This window comes from Salvelinus alpinus, chromosome 16, assembly GCF_045679555.1.
Source record: "Salvelinus alpinus chromosome 16, SLU_Salpinus.1, whole genome shotgun sequence".
In the NCBI taxonomy this organism is placed as follows: domain Eukaryota; kingdom Metazoa; phylum Chordata; class Actinopteri; order Salmoniformes; family Salmonidae; genus Salvelinus; species Salvelinus alpinus.
The window spans coordinates 30,424,032-30,447,515 of record NC_092101.1 but is presented as its reverse complement, the minus strand read 5'-3'; the positions used below and the strand labels follow the sequence as shown (position 1 = coordinate 30,447,515).

Here is a 23,484-nt window from a genome sequence, read left to right as displayed (position 1 = left end):
GCGGTGTAACAGACAGACAGCTACGGTATCTCCAGTGTAACAGACAAACAGCTATGGTATCTGTGGTTTAACAGACAGCTACAGTATCTGTGTTGTAACAGACAGACAGCTACAGTATCTGTGGTGTGATTACTGCCGTGGGCTAGCTTTCTAATGCTCCTAAAAGGATGAGGGGAATGAGACATCTCCTTTCTACTGGCTGCTACTGTAGCAACCCAAACACTCCCCATTGTTTCACATCTAGATGAAGCCACTCTCTTTTTCAAAGACTAGATGAGAAGATGGAGGCCTTTTATAGATAGATAGCATTCAATATCTTCTGCCTCCACCTCTGGTGATGCACTGTTACAGACTGTACTCTCTCACACTCTGACTGCTCCGAGCTTTAATTCACACATTGCTTTGTTGTGGTTGTACAACTGTGACATCGCTGAATGAGAACTGCTTACTGGGTATTGAATCAGCCACAGGCCAGTGGGTTTGTATTCTATATTCCCATAGATTTTATTTTTCATTGGGGGAGGCGTGGTGAATGTGTGCTGTTCTAGCAGAGTGAATATGACATGTTTCTAGTGGGATGAGAGAGATATCACTCTATGTCCCTCTCTTTCTCGCTCTATTTCTTTCTCTCCATTGGCCAATGTTGTAGGTCCTTAGTGAGATATGAGAGAGAGAGAAAGAGAGAGAGAGAGAGCTTGATAGAAAGACAGAGGGCAAGAGTAAGAACATGAAAAAAAAACAGAGAGAGAGAATAACAGAGAGAGTGGTCTAATGATGACATGGTAATGGCTCTCTCTAGATGAATGCTTCTGGAAGGAATCTTGATATTCTAACGAGTCGCTATGGAAACCCCTCGCTGTCCTCTCATGGCTCTGCTAGCCATTGACACAGGGCATCTCTAAGTTTTAATTGATGGCCTATGGCCGATCTCTTCAATCGACAAAACGCAAACCTGATTATAGCAATATCAATTAAAGTGATTTGGGGTCTAATGGTTCAAGCTAGAGATATTCTTTTTTTTGCATTGGATGCGTCTCAATCCACTGCATCCACCAGTGTCGCACTTCCGCATCTGCGGTGAAAGTTGGCAGAGCTAGAGAGCGGTGTTTGTCAGAGCATGAGACATCCCAAAAATCGGTCGTCTCATGAAAACGTCTGTAGCGTCCGAACGGTTTGACCTACAAACTATTATGACCCAATGGAAAGGGGAGACTCATGAACACGATGGTGTTCTCCGTTTTGCTCTACAACCCCCACAAGTGTCAGGAGACTCGTCTGAAGTCGGTACGGTCGATGTGCCAACTTCTGTTTGGTAGCGTCCAAACCGTTTGGGCTGCAAACTAATGGGACTCCACTGTGGAAAGGGGAGATTCTCACGAACACGATGGTGTTCTCTTTTTTGCCCTATGACCCACACACACACAAGTGTCACAGGACTTGTCTGAAGGTAACTGGTACCGGTTTTTAAAAAAGCTAATGGAAGTAAGAAATAAAGGTTGTTTTGTGCCTACTGCAAAAAAAGAGGTTAAATATGTGTGAAACAATTAGTACAGACACTTCAGAACCTTGTTTCTTATGATATATTTGTTGACTGTCCTTTTTGCCATTTATGAATGTGTTATTAAATGTGTTTCTATGGGCTTCAGTAGTAAAGGCCAAAATGTGGTATCTCCTACCCGATACCATCGTGATACTCGATACCGTCGTGATACTCGATACCAAAATGAATGATACTTGATCCAGACAGATTATCTCAGCTACTGCTCTCTTCAGGCTTTGGGCATCTTTTTAGTTCACTATCATTGCATTTGACATTTTTTATGGCAACGTTTTAATAAATTATACAATCATAGAATCAATTTGACTTTGTTTTTACCAATCTAACTACATAACAACATAATGCTAATCATTTATTTGAAAGATAAATCTCTACTGATAAGCTGGGTAAATCAAAATGTAGCCTATTCAAAATACAGGTGAATGAATATTCAATAGGCGTGTGTGCCTGCATTGAGTTATTGAGCTTGTTTTGGCTGATTTCATGGGGCTACAGATGACAAACAATCTGTTTTCCTTCCATTTGGGGAATATTTTATTGTACTGATCAACAACATTTGCATAGAAGTAGCTTAATTAATGACGTCATTCACGAGGCAAGGGGGGACGGAACCCCATTCACACACAGTCAGTTCGCTGAGGCAATAGATCATCTTTGGAAGAGACATGAGAGAGAGACAGATTATGTGAATGAGTAGCCAAGTACTTTGTTTTGGTGGCAATCAGCCTTGAAATCAATATATTTTGCATTATGTTTAGCATATTATCACAAAGTACTTGGGTAGTGAATTGATGTTAGCTTCAGCTGTGAGCTAGCAAGCAGAAGTTAGGCAACAAACATGGATGCTACTGGTATCTTCTTGCATTGTAAAGTGTTCTAGCCTGCATGGACATTGTTTTGCGAACAGTAATGAACAGTTTAAACATTTCTACATGCCGTGTTGCATTATCACATCAAATCACATTGAAAGCACAGAAAAAAAGCAAAATAGTAGAAAAAGAAATAACAATAATAATAATAACACAAGGAATAAATATATAAATAAAATCACAAGGAATAAATACACAATGAGTAACGATAACTTGCATATATGCACAGGATACCAGTACCAGTCAATGTGCAGGAGTATGAGGTAATTGCGGTAGATATGTACATATAGGTAGGGATAAAGTGACCATTAAAGTGTGTTCACTTCTGTGCAGCATGAGTGGTGAGCTAACATGATGCAGCTCAGACTCCCAGTGCAGGCTAAGTGCAGGCTATAAGGGGGACATCGGCTGCACTGATAGACATACATGATCTGTGAGACACATTTGACAGAAGTACCGAAAGTAACAAAAATTCTAGTACCAAACCGTTTTTCATGTTCTAGTATCAAAAAGGTATCAAAATGTTGGTATACCGTGCAACACTACTAGACATCTAGCTGTCTGAGTGCTTCTGGAAGACATCTTTTGCAGTGGTTTACTGTCTGATGATGTGTGTGCCTGCGTGTGTACGTACGTACGTGCGTGTGCGAGACGAAAATGCTGCATCCAAACTCACTGAAAAGATTTATTATTATGACAGTCATTGATGGATGGCCCGGTCTCATTGGTGGATCAGATTAAGGGGTATTTGTATGTGTGTGAAAATAGCCTTTGAGATTGAAGATGGCATTATGTTTGTCTGATGGTATTGTTATTGCTATGATGGATTACAGAGCAAACGGCTGGTGATAATTACCTGCTTATCTGGCAATATGGAGGCTAAATGTTAAATAGATCACATGCTGAGACATGTGCTGAGACACACACGCTAGACACACACAATACAGTCTTTACATGACAAGTCTTTCCTTCAGGAAATAATTATCTGCTTATCTGGCAATATGGAGGCTAAATGTTAAATAGATCACATGCTGAGACACACACAATACAGTCTTTACATGACAAGTCTTTCTTGTTATGTAAGGATTCGTTTTCTAAGCCCTGTCTTCTTTACAAGATCTAATTTTCAAAATGTCAGCACAAAAAATGTATGGCCTGTGCCTTTTTTACCAGGGAGCCATTGTGGTGTTGACTGTCGTAATTAGGTCCGTTTATTTGGTTGTTTCATGTGTTGTTGAACATCCTATCATCAGTATTAGATGTAGATTGGAAATTGAAAGTGAATGTGCTGTGGCACCTCTTTACGAGCCTGCCAGACCAGACTAGTTGATGTGATTTACTGTGAGATGGAGCAGGATCATGAGGGATAGACAGGCCTATTAAAAGATTGTCACATTACGCCGCATAGATGCATATACTGTATGTGCCAGCCGTCCATTGAGAGGCATTAGATAGACGTCGTAATATGTAAAGAGGTCACTCACATCGAACACCTACGGTATGCACACACACACACACACACATGTCGCACAGACAGTCACGGTACTGTACTGTCTATCTGTCTTTGCCCGTCTGTCTGTCTGTCTGTCTGTCTGTCTGTCTGTCTGTCTGTCTGTCTGTCTGTCTGTCTGTCTGTCTGTCTGTCTGTCTGTCTGTCTGTCTGTCTGTGTGTGTCCGTCCCAGCCTAGCTGTCTGTCTGCCTGCCTGCCTGCCTGTCTCTCTGCCTGTCTATCTATCCCAGCTGTCTGTGTTATCCACTGACCTGGTAACAGGTAGTGGTCAGCAGATTATTCCTCCACAGGATTAGCAAGGGATGAGATTCCTGGCAGGCCTCATAGCAGCCTGTCTAATATCAAAGATACTGGTAATACTCTCCTGGAATGAATACTCTCCACCAGAGAATGGAGCTATGCTCAGAATCCTGACTGCTGCATGAAATAAAATATGTAATTATGTTACCAGGGAATTGCCCTGCACTGAACAGGCCAGGTAGACCAACATGTTCTCATAGTTTCCCTTCAAAATTCGATGTATTATGGATGAACGTCTATTTTTGAAGATTTCATTTTGTGTGGTTACAGGGTTAATTCCGCTTGGTTACAAGGTTAAAACATAAACAACTCAAATGTTAACAGTTTAGGCACTCATTCTGAGAGGTTAAGGTTACGGCTATGGTTTGGGGAAGGCTTAAAACAAAGTAATTAAAAACGATGCACTAGGTATCTTCAGTATTCATAGTGTTCTCACAGCTTGCTGGAGCACCGGCTCCGAGCGTAATGAGTTCGCACCCAGTGCTGGACAATCGGTTTTCTTTTTTTTTGAGAGCCGAGAAAAGCATTCAATATATCAACGTTCTCAGGACCTTTTCAAACATCCAAAATTGCTGTCTTTTTCTAGTGACCAGCCTGGGCAGACACCTCACCCAGACACAGAGAAACGTTTAATGGACTTTTAAAACCTTGCCAGTATGGATCAGCTGGTGTGGATTGTACTGAATACTTGAATGTGCCTAGAGACTGAGATTTGGGGTTTTCTAAGCTGAACGTAAAATGCACATGGCACCTGTGGCCTGTCTGCATGAGGCATCAGTCCAGGGCCAACACAAAAGACAGGTGGCCTGTCTACATCAGTATCAGGGCGTCACTCCAGGGCCAACACCATAGACAGGTGGCCTGTCTGCATCAGACATCAGGGCGTCAGTCCAGGGCCAACACCATAGACAGGTGGCCTGTCTGCATCAGGCATCAGGGCGTCAGTCCAGGGCCAACACAAGAGATAGGTGGCCAGTCTGGCCACACACACACACACACCACAGGCATTCGGACACACACACACACACACACACACACACACACACACACAGACACACACACACAGCTGTGTCTGTCTGGACCAGGTGCAGGTGCAGGTGGCTATAGAGCAGACAGGAGAGGACACACACACAGACACCACATACACACATCCAGCCTAGTCAGTCACCAACCACAGAGCAGGCGTCCGACCAGAGGAACATTAAAGCGATATATTAAAGACATGAAGGCAGCAGGTTCACATTGATTCATGCTGCTGCTAGGCCCATATTTGGTTATGACATAGTTGTTATTCCCAGTCAAGTTGTGCAAATGGAAATCCCTATGGCTGGGTAGGTACGGTGTGTGATATTTTTGAAGAGCAGAAAGCTTTCCTATGCTTAACCCTGATTTATCAGACACCAGCAGGGATAAGGCTAATCGACTCTACAGATGTAGGGAAACTAGCCACAGCCTTAAAACCTCTAGCTACCCTGCTAGCTAATGCCTGCAAGTGGCTACCCTAGTAGCAAATACCTTTGAGATCTCAGCCATAGAAAATACCTTTTAGTTAAATGTTTTGGCTAAATGGAAAGACACATTCACACACACACACTCTTTCCCTGGATAAATGAAATTCAAAATGAATGTAAAATACTAATGACTCTATCAATCCTAACCAATTAGCACATCTTTCTGCTCAATATACATTCTAAGTCTTCATATATATTGTTACTGATGTTATTGAACCTTTTCATGAAGTCCTCATACATCATTGTTACAAACTTGGATAAACCAAAAACTTGCCAGAAAAAAGATTGGAGAACTTGGTCAGTTCAATAATTGTGTATTGATAGGAACATTATAGTGGTTGAAATATGAATTTTTCTCAACACAAGTAAAAAAATTGCCTCATGGACCTATGACTTCCGCCATTTTGGATTTCCGCCATCTTTGATTTTTCATAGATATTTTTCTCATGAACCGTACATCCGATTGACTTGGAACTCAAAATGTATGTTATCACGTCTGTCTCTAGTACGTTAGAGGGAAGCTAAGCAATATGTTGAAAGATGGAAGAGGAAATGACAACTATCTCAAATGAAATATTGTATCCTCAATTAAAGCCTAATAACTTCACTTCTCTACACTTTATCAACATGAAACTTGCACATGAAGTGTTTTGAATTGTTACATGTAGCTTAGAATGAGGGAGGATGTTTAACGCTTCCAGCACCCCGTTTCATTGCTGCTTGCAGCTATACTTTCATTTATTTTGGGGGCAATGTTTCATTTAATTTTCACTTTATATGCTTTCACTGGTAACACATCATATTGTTACTAATGTTAAGAAATCTTTCTTTCCTCAATATAAATTCAATGTCTTAATATATTCTTACTAATGTTAATCAATCATTCTTTCCACAGTATGAATTCAAAGTGAAGAACATCAAGAAGAAGAAGGTCAACATCATTGTCTCAGTGGATGGAGTGAAGGTGGCACTCAGAAAAAAGTTAAAAGTGAGTATTTATTTTTCTTTTATAACCTGTTATTATCTCTCAACCAGTTTCTTTCCATTTGAACTGTCTGGAGCTTAGGGGCAGGGCGTAGAGTGGATGGGTGTTGTGTTGTTTCTAACCAACCCCAGTCAAACTGCGCACTCAGCCATTGCTGAGCAGTGTCATATCCTGGGGTTGTGAGTAGAGGAGTGAGTGGGATTCATTAACTGTCACCTGCAGTGAGAGGGAGTGATGAGTGAATCTGTGCCCTGCTAAATATTGCTCCAGACAGGGTAGAGTTCAGTGAATCTGTGCCCTGCTAAATAACACTTCAGGCAGGGTAGAGTGGCGGAGAGGAGGGAATCTGTGCCCTGCTAAATATTGTTCCAGAGAGGGTAGATTGGCGGAGAGGAGTGAATCTGTGCCCTGCTAAATATTGTTCCAGAGAGGGTAGAGTGGCGGAGAGGAGGGAATCTGTGCCCTGATAAATAACGTTCCAGACAGGTTAGAGTGGAGGAGAGGAGTGAATCTGTGCCCTGCTAAATAACGTTCCAGACAGGGTAGAGTGGAGGAGAGGAGGGAATCTGTGCCCTGCTAAATAACGTTCCAGACAGGTTAGAGTGGAAGAGAGGAGTGAATCTGTGCCCTGCTAAATAACGTTCCAGACAGGTTAGAGTGAAGGAGAGGAGTGAATCTGTGCCCTGCTAAATAACGTTCCAGACAGGTTAGAGTGGAGGAGAGGTGTAACGGATTTCTTCATCCGAAGAGGAGGAGCAGGGATTGAACCAAAATGCAGCGTCGTGATATGACATGATTTATTAAAGTAAAGACGAAAAACACGAAAACACTTTAACAAACTACAAAACAACAAACGACGTAGACGCACCTGAACATAAGAACTTACATGACACGAAGAACGCATGAAACAGGAACAGACTACATAAACCGAACGAACGAACGAACAAACAAACAAACAAACCGAAACAGTCCCGTGTGGCGTAACATACACAGACACTGACACAGGAGACAACCACCCACAACAATCAATGTGAAAACACCTACCTTAATATGGCTCTCAATCAGAGGAAATGAAAACCACCTGCCTCTAATTGAGAACCATATCAGGTCACCCATTAACAAACATAGAAACACATAACATAGACTACCCACCCAAACTCACGCCCTGACTGTCAAACACATACAAAATAACAGAAAACCGGTCAGGAACGTGACAAGAGGAGTGAATCTGTGCCCTGCTAAATAACGTTCCAGACAGGGTAGAGTGGCGGAGAGGAGGGAATCTGTGCCCTGCTAAATAACGTTCCAGACAGGGTAGAGTGGCGGAGAGGAGGGAATCTGTGCCCTGCTAAATAACGTTCCAGACAGGTTAGAGTGGAGGAGAGGAGGGAATCTGTGCCCTGCTAAATAACGTTCCAGACAGGTTAGAGTGGAGGAGAGGAGTGAATCTGTGCCCTGCTAAATAACGTTCCAGACAGGGTAGAGTGGCGGAGAGGAGTGAATCTGTGCCCTGCTAAATAACGTTCCAGACAGGGTAGAGTGGCGGAGAGGAGGGAATCTGTGCCCTGCTAAATAACGTTCCAGACAGGTTAGAGTGGAGGAGAGGAGGGAATCTGTGCCCTGCTAAATAACGTTCCAGACAGGTTAGAGTGGAGGAGAGGAGTGAATCTGTGCCCTGCTAAATAACGTTCCAGACAGGGTAGAGTGTAGGAGAGGAGTGAATCTGTGCCCTGCTAAATAACGTTCCAGACAGGGTAGAGTGGCGGAGAGGAGTGAATCTGTGCCCTGCTAAATAACATTCCAGACAGGGTAGAGTGGCGGAGAGGAGGGAATCTGTGCCCTGCTAAATAACGTTCCAGACAGGGTAGAGTAGCGGAGAGGAGGGAATCTGTGCCCTGCTAAATAACGTTCCAGACAGGGTAGAGTGTAGGATGAGAGCAAATCCGTTCTATGCTATGCTAAATATACCCCCTGTTTTGCTCTCCATGTAATTTGTATAAAGCTTTCTTTTTGGCAGTTTTACAGTGATTTGGGTTTATAATAAACCTTGACAGTAGTTCGACTGGGTTTACCTTGAGTGACCTCTCACCTGTCTCTCAGTTTAACTACAGTATTAACGTCAGTCCCTATTAAAGCTAGAAGTACACTTATAACCGCTGGTATGCAAACAAGCCTAAAGAAGCCACTGGTATTCAGCAGATGTCTTCTTCCTTCCTCGACCCTCCATTGTCTGGAGTCCTGTATGGAGATCTTCTTTCCCTTTCTCTCCTCTCTCTATTCATTTTTTTTGTAAAGAGAGGACAGTACTAATGCACTAGACATGGCTCAAGGCAGTGACTGAAGGCTGAAGGCTACACTTAAGCTCTATAGGAATCTGTAATGCATTTAGCCTGTGTAGGACCCTTTAACATGCCTTAACAACCTTTAACAATGGTGCGGAGGGAGGAGGGAGGTTACAGAGAGAAGGTATGTGGCCGGGTATAAATATCCCCTAGCTGCATTAGCTTCGCCCTCCCTCCCTCCCTCCACACTGATTACAGTCAGGCCTTAATTGAGTTGTTGTTAGTGGTCCTCTAGGGCACACCTCTTCATTTGACCACTCTGAAGGGCAGCTAATGCGTGTGTTTGTGCGCGCATGCGTGAGTTCATTCTTGCGTGCGTGTCCACTTTTTCCCACTCTAAATGCCAATGGATGCTTCCATATCCGCAAGGATCCGTCAGCCTATTATGCAGCTGTCTATATCTTCTGTCCATTGGTCGATCGCTCATAAAGCCTCATCCATACATCCCAACCAACACAGATCTGTGAATGAAGCTTTATTTATGCAGTCAGTAGAGTGGGAGAATGAGACCTAGAATGAGGTATGGAGAAAAAACAATACATGAACACCAACTGCCAGACAGTCTTATATCAGAGTGATTCCAGTGCAGAAGGGATTGCCCTTTAGAGTCCACACAGACCAAGGCCCTTTATATGGGACTCTATGGGATCCTATGGATGGAGAGAACAGAGAAAGGAGGAAGAAGGCAGTGGTGTACCGTACTTAAGTAAAAATACTTTAAAGTACTACTTAAGTCGTTTTTTGGGGGTATCTGAATGTTTCTTTACTAATTATATTTTGACAACTTTCACGTGTACTCCTCTATATTCCTAAAGAAAATATATACTTTTTACTCCGATACATTTTCCCTAACACCAAAAAGTACTTGTTACATTCTGAATGCTTAGGAAGGACAGAATTATGGTCCAATTTATGCACTTATGAATAATAACGTGTTGTCATCCCTACTGTCTCTTATCTGGTGGACTCAATAAACACAAATACTGCGTTTGTAAATGAATTATGTCTGAGTGTTGGAGTGTGCCTCTGTCTGTCTGTAAAAAATATATATAATGGTGCCACATATTGACACATCCAGCCCAAAGCGGGAGGTTTACAAAATACTTACTAATTGGAGCATGTTTTTTAATTACATTTAAAACCAGATAATTTTAGACTTTTACTCAAGTGGTAATGGGTGACTTTTATTTGAGTGACTTTTGGGTGACTAATGGGTGACTTTTATTTGAGTCATTTTCTATTAAGGTATCTTTACTTTTACTCAAGTATGAAAATGTAGTACTTATTCCACCACTGGAAGAAGGGAATAGAGAAAGGAGAAAATAATATGGGGAAGAAGACAACGGGAATAGAGAGAGGAGAAAGAGGAGAATAGACGTAGTGATCGCAAGACAGTGAATGATAATTTATCTTGATAACCCCAGTAAAAGAAAGAGACACGCGCCTTGTACCCTGGTCAGTACCCTTAAATAGATAGTAAATGCCTCTGCCAGATCCAGAATCTCTGGTTGAATTGTTCTAAACAGCTGGAGTGAACTGAACACAGCGCAGCATAGCAGTGGTGTTTGTGTTGTTACAATGAGAATGAAAGGTGTTGTGATTTGAATGGGACTCTATGGCTCTGTCTGCTTTGTCTCTCAGCCTGCTCTCTGGCCAAGACTGAAATGTCAACGCGTCCAGATACCGCCTCATTTACATCTCACCGAATGGAGAGATGAAAGGAGGTATGAAAAGAGAGATGTTTGAGTGGAAATGGCGAAACGAAAAATCAATAGGAGGAATAATTCCAATCGCTCCCTTTGACATTTATATTGTCTCAGAAAACTTGGACGAAGCCCAGTGTAGAAAGAAAGAAAGATAATGAGAATGAATGAGGGATAGGGAACGGGAGAGAGAATGAGAAAAAGAGAGACAAAGAGAGAATGAGAGAGAAGACAGAGAGGGAGACAAAGCTAGGGAAAATGAGAGAAAGAGAGCAAGTGAGAGAAAGAGAGAGCGTGAAAAAGATAGAGGAAGCGCTGGAGAGAGAGAGAGCAAGTGAAAAAGAGCAGCCAAAGCAAGACTGAGTGAGAAAGATGGGAAGAAAGGGAGCAAAATAAGGTAAGAGAGAATGGGCGAAATAATTGCTTTATTCACTGTGTGGATTGTGGATCGATTGGCTCTATTGAATCAATATCTCCAGTCCTTGGGCTCAACATCCAGCCCACCCTAGGCCAAAGTTCATTACTGTGGCAATCAAAGACACAGTGGTGAATGGCAGTAGCCAGTGGGGACAGCCTCATTTTAAAGTGTCTGGCGTGAACGTACTACACAGAGGTCCTGACCTCCTCTCACTCCATCTCTCACACACTCCTTACACACACATACCTCTGGCTGACTATCTGCGGCACACTCCTCACTGAACAATTTATTCTGTCTTTCCACAGAAGAAGGAGTGGACGTGGGATGAGAGTAAGATGATGGTGATGCAGGATCCCATTTACAGGTAACACTTCACCACCAGTTAATGTGGCCCATCAGAGAGCAGGACAGGTCAGGGCGGGACCTGAATGGTTTCCATAGTGACACACCAAGTGGATTAGCATCTCATTGGATCCAGATGGGCTGGGTCGGCCCACTCTGACCCTGGGACACCCACACGCACACGCACACACACACACACACACACACACACACACACACACACACACACACACACACACACACACACACACACACACACACACACACACACACACACACACACACACATATAAAAAGACACACACACACCCTGCAGCTCTTCTGGGTGGTTCAGACCAGTCCAAGACATGACCATGGAGGGGGTTGAGAGTTTTAGTTTCACAAACGATTGCCCACAGCTAATTCCTTGTGTTATACTAAAAGTTTAAAAGCCTAGCTGTGTTGCACAGTATACACTTATATATTGTGTGTGTGTAGGTGTGTCTATGTGTGTGTTAGGCTGGTTTAGATATGGTTGATGGTAATGAATGGCCCAGTGCCCAGTGCCCAGAATGAGCAGGTAAATGCTGCTGGGTTAATTGGCTGACTATGGTGGTTTAGTGATGGAGAGTATGCATCTGTAGACGCTTTATTGATTTTAATGATTCATCACACACACACACACACACACACACACACACACACACACACACACAGGACTTTGGTGATGGATATTGTCCAGTGAATCCGTTATTGATTTTAATGACTGAATCTGTGTAAAATTATATTATGTATGATCTAATTAAAAGTTTAATGTTGAGGGAGAGGGAGAGGTTGTTGTCCCGGCACCACATGGCCAGGTCTATGACCTCGTTGTCGTTGTTGGTGATCAGGCCTACTATCACTGTTGTGTCTTCGGCAAACTTAATGATGGTGTTGGAGTTGTGCCTGGCCATGCAGTCATGAGTGAACAGGGAGTACAGGAGCAGACTGAGCACGAACCCCTGAGGGACCCCCGGGTTGAGGATCAGTATGGTGGATGTGTTGTTACCTACCCTTACCACCTGGGGACGGCCCGTCAGGAAGTCCAGGATCCAAATCAAATCAAACTTTATTTGCCACATGCGCCGAATACAACAAGTGTACTTTACCGTGAAATGCTTACTTACAAGCCCTTAACCAACAGTGCAGTTCAAGAAGAAGAAAGTATTTGTCAAGTAGGCTAAAATAAAAAGTAATAATAAAAAGTAACACAATAAGAATAACAATAACGAAGCTATATACAGGTGGCACCGGTACCGAGTCAGTGTGCAAGGGTACAGGCTAGTCCAGTTGCAGAGTTTAGTTCCAGGGTCCTTAGCTTAGTGATGAGCTTTGAGGGCACTATGGTGTTGAACGCTGAACTGTAGTCAATGTGTATGAGCAACAGATGCATATCTGTATTCCCAGTCATGTGAAATCCATAGATTATGACCCAATTAATTTATTTCAATAGACTGATTTCTTTAAATGAACTGTAACTCAGTAAAATCTTTGAAATTGTTGCATGATGCGTTTATATTTTTGTTCAGTATTGTTGGAGGGGCATGGAGGTACGGTATGGCGGGCCAGGGCCCCTAAGGCCTGCCCATAATGCCAGCCTTGCCCCTATAACTCAAAGACTTTGTGAAGGAGAATTTCTCGTAACCTTGTAGGAAGATCCTCCGTACGCTGCGGCAGCCAGCAGCATCTTGGCAGCAGGGTGTGGGTGTGTGTTTCTTTCAGCTGGGATAATAAGAGGCTGTGGTATTAGTCCAAATCACAGGATTACCTCTGAGGAAATGGACCAGGCCGTTCCTGGCTGGAGATTGGTGTGTGTGTGTGTGTGTGTGTGTGTGTGTGTGTGTGTGTGTGTGTGTGTGTGTGTGTGTGTGTGTGTGTGTGTGTGTGTGTGTGTGTGTGTGTGTGTGTGTGTGTGTGTGTGTGTGCACGCGCATGTGTATGTGACAGAATTGCAGAGAGGGGGCTCAACATTTGAGGCAGCAGTTACAGGCCCCTGAACACACATACACACACGCATGTGCACACACACACACACTGTAGTGGAGGGATTTGGAGGCTCAGACAGATTTGATGAGAAATTAGATAAATACAGTGCAGTGTCTGAAGCATTAATCACTTATACATACACACACACACACACACACAAACACGCACACACACAGACTGTAAAACCAATGGAGGGTGAATGACAAAGCTAGCAAGGAACATTTGTATTCCAGTACTGTAAATCAGTAGAGTAATGCTGGTGGCTCTGCCGTGACACTGGGTTATGACAGGAGAGGACAACAGACAGACTATCTAGTTAGAACCCCGTGATTCAGCCCTGCCTTCACACACACAAACACATATATACTGATTATTCATTAATGAGTATTCAACATTAAGAACACCTAGTATTGAGTTGCACTCCCCCCTTTTGCCCTCAGAACAGCCTAAATTGATCGGGGCATGGACTCTACAAGGTGTCGAAAGCGTTCCACAGGGATGCTGGCCCATGTTGACTCCATTGCTTCCCACAGTTGTGTTATAGTTGGCTGGCTGTTGAGTATGAAAAGTCCAGCAGCGATGCAGTTCTTGACACAAACCGGTGCGGTTGGCACCTACTACCATACCCTGTTCAAAGGCACTTACATTTTCTGTCTTGCCTATTCACCCTCTGAATGGCACACATACACAATCCATGTCTCAATTGTCTCAGGGCTTAAAAATAATTATTTAACTTGTCTCTTCCCCTTCATCTACACTGATTGAAGTGGATTTAACAAGTGACATCAATAAGCGATTATAGCTTCCACCTGGATTCATCTGGTCAGTCTATGTCATGGAAAGAGCAGGTGTTCTTAATGTTTGTATACTCAGTGTATATACACACATACTGTATACTGTATATACACCTGCTGTCAACAGAGGGGGCTCCCTGGCCTCATCAGCGATGTATTTGGTAGCAGCTAGCGCAGCCTGCCTCAGGGCTACAGAGGAGAGCACAACGGGATTTGTTATTCTGTCAGGAAGATTGAAGCTGCAAGCTGTTTTTAGAACATGGAACTTGTTTGTTCTCCTGTTGTTAGGAAGGATGTCTCAAATCCCTTGTCAAAGTTTGATGTATGCATTTGTATGTGGGATAGGATCTGGCCCAGTGTGTGTTTCCTCGTGTACCTCTCCCTATGGGGATACCTGCCAATACTTCCTTAGCAATTATGCTGATGAGAGGCGGGTCACTCACACACACACACACAGCAAGCATGCAAAATCAAGATGGTGATTAGTAGTATGTAACCTGTTTCAGGAAGCTAGGCGTATGTCGCACGTCACTACTTCACAGAAGAGGCATTTGTGACCGATCGGCTCGATGTAGCAAAATTTGAAATTGTGTTTTTCACATTAGATAAAAGTAGAGACTCAGGGCTAGAACATTTTAAATTATGCACTACAGTTGAGGAACAATGGGAAGATTATTCTGCTTTGAAAGTTGATAAACTTGTAACCTTACTTTTGAGAAAATGGGCTTTGAATGTTTTGAGAGCTCTTCTTTGTCTACACCCATTCAGCATCATTCACACCCTCTTAAGCTATAGCCCCGCCCATAAACTCAGAGCATTGTCAGATTGTCTGTTCGTATATTTAGAGCGTTTCGCTCTTGGAGCGTTCAGAGCGCACACTGGATGCTCTGGCCGAGGAGTAGGGTAGATCCGATTGTTCTGTCCTAACAACAGCAGTCAAGCACCCAAGCTAACTGGCCAACGTTGGCTAGCTTGCTAGCTACTTCCAGACACAAATGAGAGAACAGCTCACTCTGACCATTTTACTCGCCCTAGCAGAGCTGGTTAGGCTGTTTTTATGTTATCCAGATCGTTGGTGACTGCAACTGTGCTGCAGGGTTACATTTATTGACATTGGCCATATTCAACGGGTGTTGAGAGTTCGTAATTATGAACGCTCAGTTATTCTGCACTTTGGCACACTCAGATGAGAGTGCTCTGAAATCGGAGTAGATAGCCAGAGCAAATTTACCTGCTACGTATATCAACAGTTATCACATTGACATCACGAACATTCTATTGAAATGGTTACTTGCATAGTGGAGTCTTTTGTTATTAAGACAAAAGCTAAAGAAAAGCTAAACAGTACAGTGCCCTCCACAAATTTACAACAAGTGTATCTTTAAAATGGTGTAAAATACTTGTATGTTTGAGGAATTTAAATTATGCGATTTCTGTTGTTTTGACTTTGGCGCCCTGCAGTTTCACTGGCTGTTGACGAGGCACATACCCTAGAGAGGTTTTAACTTGAAATGAAAACAACTTTCTGACAAAATTAGAAATGTGTAATATCTGAAAAATGTAGTTAGCTAGACTCTTACCCGTATAAATGGATGGACGCTTCTCCCTCTCCGTCACAGATGCCATGGTTGCCCTTAGTTTGAAGATGTAATCCGGAAATAGGTGTTTTCTCCATCTTCTTCGCTAGCATACTCTAATTCCACTGATTTCAAAACTCAATCTCTCGGCATGTCCAGCCCACTCATTATTTCAGTCAATCATGGCTACCGGGAAGGTTGCTCACTTTTTCTGTGACTAAACCAACTAGGCTCGTAATTTAACAATTGTATTCGTATTCACTGATGGCATACAAGTTTGTTATTAAGGCACATGAAAGTTCACATGTTCCAGAATGCATTTCTGCCCAAAAAACGCATTTTGATAAAAATGCAGAGAGAGGAGTTTTGATTGGTCTGCAATGTAGTGTGCTTCTGTCTATAACATAAGCTGCTCAGTATGTGTAGATACAGTTGAAGTCAGATGTTTACATACACCTCAGCCAAATACATTCCCTGTCTTAGGTCAGTTAGGATCACCACTTTATTTTAAGAATGTGAAATGTCAGAATAATAGTAGAGAGAATTATTTATTTCAGCTTTTATTTATTTCATCACATTCCCAGTGGGTCAGAAGTGTACATACACTCAATTAGTATTTGGTAGCATTGCCTTTAAATTGTTTAACTTGGGTCAAACGTTTTCGGGTAGCCTTCCACAAGCTTCCCACAAGAAGCTGGGTGAATTGTGTCCCATTCCTCCTGACAGAGCTGGTGTAACTGAGTCAGGTTTGTAGGCCTCCTTGCTCGCACATACTTTTTCAGTTCTGCCCACAAAAGTTATATGGGATTGAGGTCAGGGCTTTGGGATGACCACTCCAATACCTTGACTTTGTTGTCCTTAAGGCATTTTGCCACAACTTTGGAAGTATGCTTGGGGTCATTGTCCATTTGGAAGACCCATTTGTAACCAAGCTTTAACTTCCTGACTGATGTCTTGAGATGTTTCTTCAATATGTCCACATAATTTTCCTTTCACATGATGCCATCAATTTTGTGAAGTGCACCTGTCCCTCCTGCAGCAAAGCACCCCCACAACATGATGCTGCCACCCCCGTGCTTCACGGTTGGGATGGTGTTCTTCGGCTTGCAAGCCTCCCCCTTTATCCTCCAAACATAACGATGGTCATTATGGCCAAAGAGTTATATTTGTTTCATCAGACCAGAGGACATTTCTCCAAAAAGTACGATCTTTGTCCCCATGTGCAGTTGCAAACCGTAGTCTGGCTTTTTTATGGCGGTTTTGGAGCAGTGGCTTCTTCCTTGCTGAGCGGCCTTTCAGGTTATGTCAATATAGGACTCGTTTTACTGTGGATATAGATACTTTCGTACCTGTTTCCTTCAGCATCTTCACAAGGTCCTTTGCTGTTGTTCTGGGATTGATTTGCACTTTTCGCACTAAAGTACGTTCATCTCTAAGAGACAGAACGCATCTCCTTCCTGAGCGGTATGACGGCTGCGTGGTCCCATGGTGTTTATACTTGCGTACTATTGTTTGTACAGATGAACGTGGTACCTTCAGGCGTTTGGAAATTGCTCCCAAGTATGAACCAGACTTCTGGAAGTCTACAATTTTCTTAGCTGATTTCTTTTGATTTTCCCATGATGTCAAGCAAAGAGGCACTAAGTTTGAAGGTAGGCCTTGAAATACATCCACAGGTACACCTCCAATTGACTCAGATGATGTCAATTAGCCTATCAGAAGCTTCTAAGCCATGACATCATTTTCTGGAATTTTCCAAGCTGTTTAAAGGCACAGTCAACTTAGTGTATGTAAACTTCTGACCCACTGGAATTGTGGTACAGTGAATTATAAGTGAAATAATCTGTCTGTAAACAATTGTTGGAAAAATGACTTGTGTAATACGCAAAGTAGATCTCCTAACTGACTTGCCCAAACTATAGTTTGTTAACAAGACATTTGTGGAGTGGTTGAAAAACGAGTTTTAATGACTCCAACCTAAGTGTTTGTAAACTTCCAACTTCAACTGTAATCCTTTCAACTGCAGCTTTTTTTAAGATATCATAAAGAACTGCAAAATTGTTGCTTCTGCTCCAAAATTGCTGCCCTGAATTTAACAGGTGCTATCGACAAAGATCAGTGGGAAAATGTTGTGATGGACTACTTTCTGGAGGTCGATCTTGCCATGCTGACTCGGAAAATGAATCAGACGATGAAGATATCCGTGATATAGGTAAAAACATTTTAATTGAACCAGAAATGGTAGAATCTTCTAATGACAGTGATGGAGAAGAAACAGCAATCAACAGTGTTGTTGACCGAGTTTTGAAATCAGTGTAATTCCCGTTGGAAGCAGAGTAAGATTGCAAATTCCGAGGGAGTCGAAAAGAGAACACTGTTCTCTGTTGTATAAAACACCTGTCTCCAGATTACATCTTTAAACTAAGGGCAACCATGGCATAGAGGGAGAAGCGTTCATCCATGTATACGGGCAAGAGTCTAGCTATATTTTTAGATATTATACGTTTCTAATTTTGGCAAAAAGTTATTTTCATTGCAAGTTAAAGCATACGGTTAGCTAGCTAACATTAGCTGGTTGGCTCGCTAACTAACGTTATGTGTATGATCTGTGTTGAAATATTATTTGTATCTCAGGAAGCCATTTGCATTGCTAGTTATAGCCTAATGTTAGCTAGCTAGCTAACTTTGAACCTAGTTGGTTAGCTTTAGCTACCTGCAGATTCATACATGGTGCATTGTATTATGAGTTGGGATTATGGTTCATTGTTTAGTCAGCTACATGTCTAAACAAAGGACTTCCACTTCCATGTACCGTTTACGCCTTCTATATCCTGTGAATCTGACAGATCAACTTAGATTTTATTTGATATAGTGTGTATTTACCAGAGACGGTAATGTGAAGAACAACATGACCTGCACCAAAATCAGATTATGACAGAAAGTAAAGTGGTACGGTCCATTACGGCGTCCCGGCAAAATAAAATGTGGGGCTACTCCGTACCAGTAAAACGTGAGCCTTTAAGACAAAAAACAATTAATACAACATGGCCAAAAAACTATAGGCTATTACACCATTATTCAACATTAATGCATGTTAGTCGCATGAAAAAATTGCGAATTCACTAGAAGCGGTGCTATACGCTCCAAATTGCGTTATTTGAGGAGAACACTTACATTTTGTCAAGACGGGGAGTGGTCGAGACTCTTGCGGACAAGGCAGAAATTAGTGGCTGAGACCGAGGCGCCCATGGACAACAAGTGGATGCATCAATTCAGGCTACAAGTGTAGGTCTAATGACAATCGCAGTATGTCATTGCAATACACGTAGGTGTTTGTAGCATATGTCTCTTTCCATTCATCAAATTACAGGTGCGAAGTGCACTGTTGGGGTTTGGTGCTAAAATTATTTTGGGAGGGGACGAATGTGCGCAGGTAGCCGTGCGTTGGTAGGCTACACGAGTGCCTTGGTTAAGTGGTTGTTTGACAATCAGATGAAAGCATCATGACTGGTTGTGTTTATGCCAAATTAAAAGGCATAGCCGGCGTGTCCATAAGGCTATGGGAAGCTTTCCCTACAGTAAATTGAATTAGATTGCAAACATTATATAGCCTAATTAGCTTACTCCTGTCTATAAAGAAATAAATATAATCAATTTTGACAGCGCGCGTTGCAAATACCAAATAGATGATTGTTGCAACTGTCAGTGAAAAGCAGAGAGACCCAGCCATATGTAAAAATACAATTGCGGAAAAACTGTTAGGAAATCAAATGGCTATTGCTGTAAAGAGATGACAATGAAAATACTTAAATCTGTCTTAACTTAGTTGAGTGAACAGTAGCCTATATTGTTGGCACCAGAGGATAACATTGGCCATATCTCCGGTGAGTGTGTATATTCACTGCCTTTGTGTCAGGACCCGGTGCGAGAAACAGTCACTAATCGTCAGAACCCAGAAGATGAGGCAGACACAGCAGTACTAGAGATGGTGGTTTAATTAAAGAACAAAATCTTCAGGCAAAGAAACTAAATCCACAATGTCCAAAAATAAAGCCAAGAGGCACAAAATGGAAATCCTCCAAAATACAAAAGAAACTCCACAAAGTGGTAAAAAACAGCAGGGAAAAACAAACCTCAAAAGACTACTCAAATAATACACAAGAACTAAACCAGAGAACCTCTGGAAAATCCAACAAGAGAAATATCTGTATAAAACAAGGCTTGGGCTGGGGCTGGGTGCTAACTTACAAACACTGAGCAAGGAACTGAGGAACACACAGGGTTTAAATACTAACAAGGGAATGACCTACAGGTGCAAACAATAATTAGAGCAAGAAAAACAAAAGGTACAAAAAAGGTGCAATGGGGACATCTAGTGACCAAAACCCGAACAGTCTTGGCCAAAACCTGACACTTTGTCATTGGGTCAGTGCCACTTTTGTTTGTTTTTGGACAATAATTTCCTCCTCCAGGTTAGATGGATGTCATATTGTATGTGTCTCCCCTTTTCGTTGACCAATTATATGGATCAGACAACATTGTTTTTATTTATCTGTTTGTCAGTGTCAGCAGAGTAGCCTTCCTTGTAATTTTGTAGAATAAAAAAAATGTGTGCGGGCATTTAGGTGTCTACTTTCACCCCTGGATTCGGATGTAGACCAAGGACTAGATAAAGTGTATTTCTGCTACTAATTTTAGTATTGAAATCTTTGGCTGTTTACTACACTACCTTACTCACTCTGTTTAGGACATGGCCTTACATGTGAATCCTTAAAAAGATGGGTGAGGCTAAGGCTTAAGAGGGTGTGAATGATGCTGAATCCCCAACTGGCAGCCTGCGGGCCAAATTGGTGGGTTTTTGGTGGTTTATTGGTAGAATTTTCATTGTTTGACATAAGACTGTAAAAACACCAGGACATCAGCTCCAAGTGACATTAATTTAAGAAATCTGTTCCCATGTATTCTCAGGCATAATAGAGACACGTGATCATATACAAATGTAAGCAAACTTAGAAATTATTGTTTTAGTCGAACATATCTGTTTGGGCTTCTTGCGGTCAATTTGCGGTCTACAACTTATTTGTAATTATGTTCTGGCCCACCGACCATCCCCTCAAGAAAAAATCATCCCGTGGCTGAATCTAGTTGATGATCCCTGGTGTAGACAAAACATTTAATGGACATTTTCTCAAAAGTTGGGTTACAAGTTTATCAACTTTCAAAGCAGAATTATTTTCCCATTGTTCCTCAACTGCAGCGTATGATATACATTTTTCTAGCTCTCTACTTTTATCCCATATAAAAAACACAATTTCAAAATGTTCTATATAGGATCGAATCCAGGTGGTGGGTCACATATACAAAAGTATGTGGAAACCTGCTTGTCGAACACCTATTTCCAAAATCATGGGCATTAATATGCAGTTGGTCCTCCCTTTGATTCTATAACAGCCTCCACTCTTCTGGGAAGGCTTTCCACTAGATGTTGTAACATAGCTGCGGGGACTTGCTTCTATTCAGCCACAATAGTATTAGTGAGGTTGGGCACTGATGTTGGGCGATTAGGCCTGGCTCAAAGTCGACGTTCCAATTCATCCCAAAGGTGTTCAATGGGGTTGAGGTCAGGGCTCTGTGCAGGCCAGTCAAGTTCTTCCACAACGATCTTGACAAACCATGTACCATTTCTTGCTTTGTGCACAAGTGACCACAACTGACCATCCTACCGATCCTCGACTTCGGTGATGTCATCTATAAAATAGCCTCCAACACTCTATTCAACAAACTGGATGCAGTCTATCACAGTGCCATCCGTTTTGTTACCAAAGCCCCATACACTACCCACCATTGCGACCTGTACGCTCTCGTTGGTTGGCCCTCGCTTCATACTCGTCGCCAAACCCACTGGCTACAGGTTATCTACAAGTCTCTGCTAGGTAAAGCCCCGCCTTATCTCAGCTCACTGGTCACCATAGCAGCACCCACTCGTAGCACGCGCTCCAGCAGGTATATCTCACTGGTCACCCCCAAAGCCAATTCCTCCTTTGGTCGTCTTTCCTTCCAGTTCTCTGCTGCCAATGACTGGAACGAACTGCAAAAATCTCTGAAGCTGGAAACACGTATCTCTCTCACTAGCTTTAAGCACCAGCTGTCAGAGCAGCTCACAGATTACTGCACCTGTACATAGCCCATCTATAATTTCGCCCAAACAACTACCTCTTCCCCTACTGTATTTATTTATTTATTTATTTTTCTCCTTTGGACCCCATTATTTCTATTTCTACTTAGCACATTCTTCCACTGCAAATCTACCATTCCAGTGTTTTACTTGCTATATTGTATTTACCTCGCCACCATGGCCTTTTTTTTCTTTACCTTCCTTATCTCACCTCATTTGCTCACATTGTATATAGACTTATTTTTCTACTGTTTATATTTTCGGTATTATTGACTGTATGTTGTATTTATTCCATGTGTAACTCTGTGTTGTTGTATGTGTCGAATTGCTATGCTTTATCTTGGCCAGGTCGCAGTTGCAAATGAGAACTTGTTCTCAACTAGCCTACCTGGTTAAATAAAGGTGAAATAAAATAAATTAAAAAATTGTCGTGCTGAAACAGGAAATGGCCTTTCCCAAACTGTTGCCACAAAGTTGGAAAAACAGAATTGTCTAGAATGCCATTGTATGCTGTAGCGTTAAGATTGCCCTTCACTGGAACTAAAGAGCCCAAACCATGTGTGGCTTTCTGTGAGCTTGTGTGGCCTATCACTTTGCATGTTACCACTTCACAATAACAGCACTTGCAGTTCTTGCAGGGCAAAAATTTTATGAACTGACTTGTTGGAAAGGTGGCATCCTATGACGGTGCCACATTGAATGTCACCAAGCTCTTCAGTAAGACTGCCAATGTTTGTCTATGGAGATTGCATGGCGGTGTGCTAGATTTTATATAACTGTCAACAACGGGTGTGGCTGAAATAGCCGAATTCACTCATTTGAAGGGGTGTTCACGTGCTTTTGTACATATAGTGTATCAAACTCAGCTCTACTGACCAGCTACTCTGCTGTACTCACACATTGGCAAGGATAGACTCATGTACACACAGAGAAACACACGCAATTTGTACACACAGTCGACAGGGGCAGGATATATACTTCTAGAACAGACGTGAGAGTTCTGGAATTCTCTATGCCTTCCAGGAATTGCCATCATCATCCTTCACTCCTCTGACATAGAGGTTTCTATTTGATCCTGAGCTCCTGGACTTCATTCTCTTCAAAACATTTAAAAGCGTCTGCCAAATATAGACGGCTGGTCTTCATAGCTCTCATTCATTCTCTCTCTCTCTCTCTCTCTCTCTTGCTCTCTCAACAAATAGCAGAAAAAGCATCAGCCCCTTCATAGCCTTTTGATCGACCGACCGTGTGTGTGTGTCCGTTAGGATCTGGTCCACTGTGTGAATGTGTCCTCATGTACCTCTCCCAATGGGTATATCTGGCAATACCTCCTCAGCAATTACACTGATGAGTGTGTACACACACACATACGGTTTTGTTATTGTAGAAGTG

At 42.4% G+C, this 23,484-nt stretch overlaps 1 protein-coding gene across 2 annotated transcripts in view; it reads left to right on the top strand.

Annotated features, from left to right (window-relative positions):
• LOC139541341 (carboxyl-terminal PDZ ligand of neuronal nitric oxide synthase protein-like) overlaps nt 1-23,484 on the top strand; it is a 196,608-nt gene that overhangs the window by 67,072 nt on the left and 106,052 nt on the right. For both annotated transcript variants that reach the window (XM_071345899.1, XM_071345898.1), the window contains exons 3-4: nt 6,645-6,737; nt 11,503-11,561. In XM_071345899.1, coding sequence (XP_071202000.1) covers nt 6,645-6,737; nt 11,503-11,561 — 152 coding nt within the window. The remainder of the gene's footprint in view (nt 1-6,644; nt 6,738-11,502; nt 11,562-23,484) is intronic.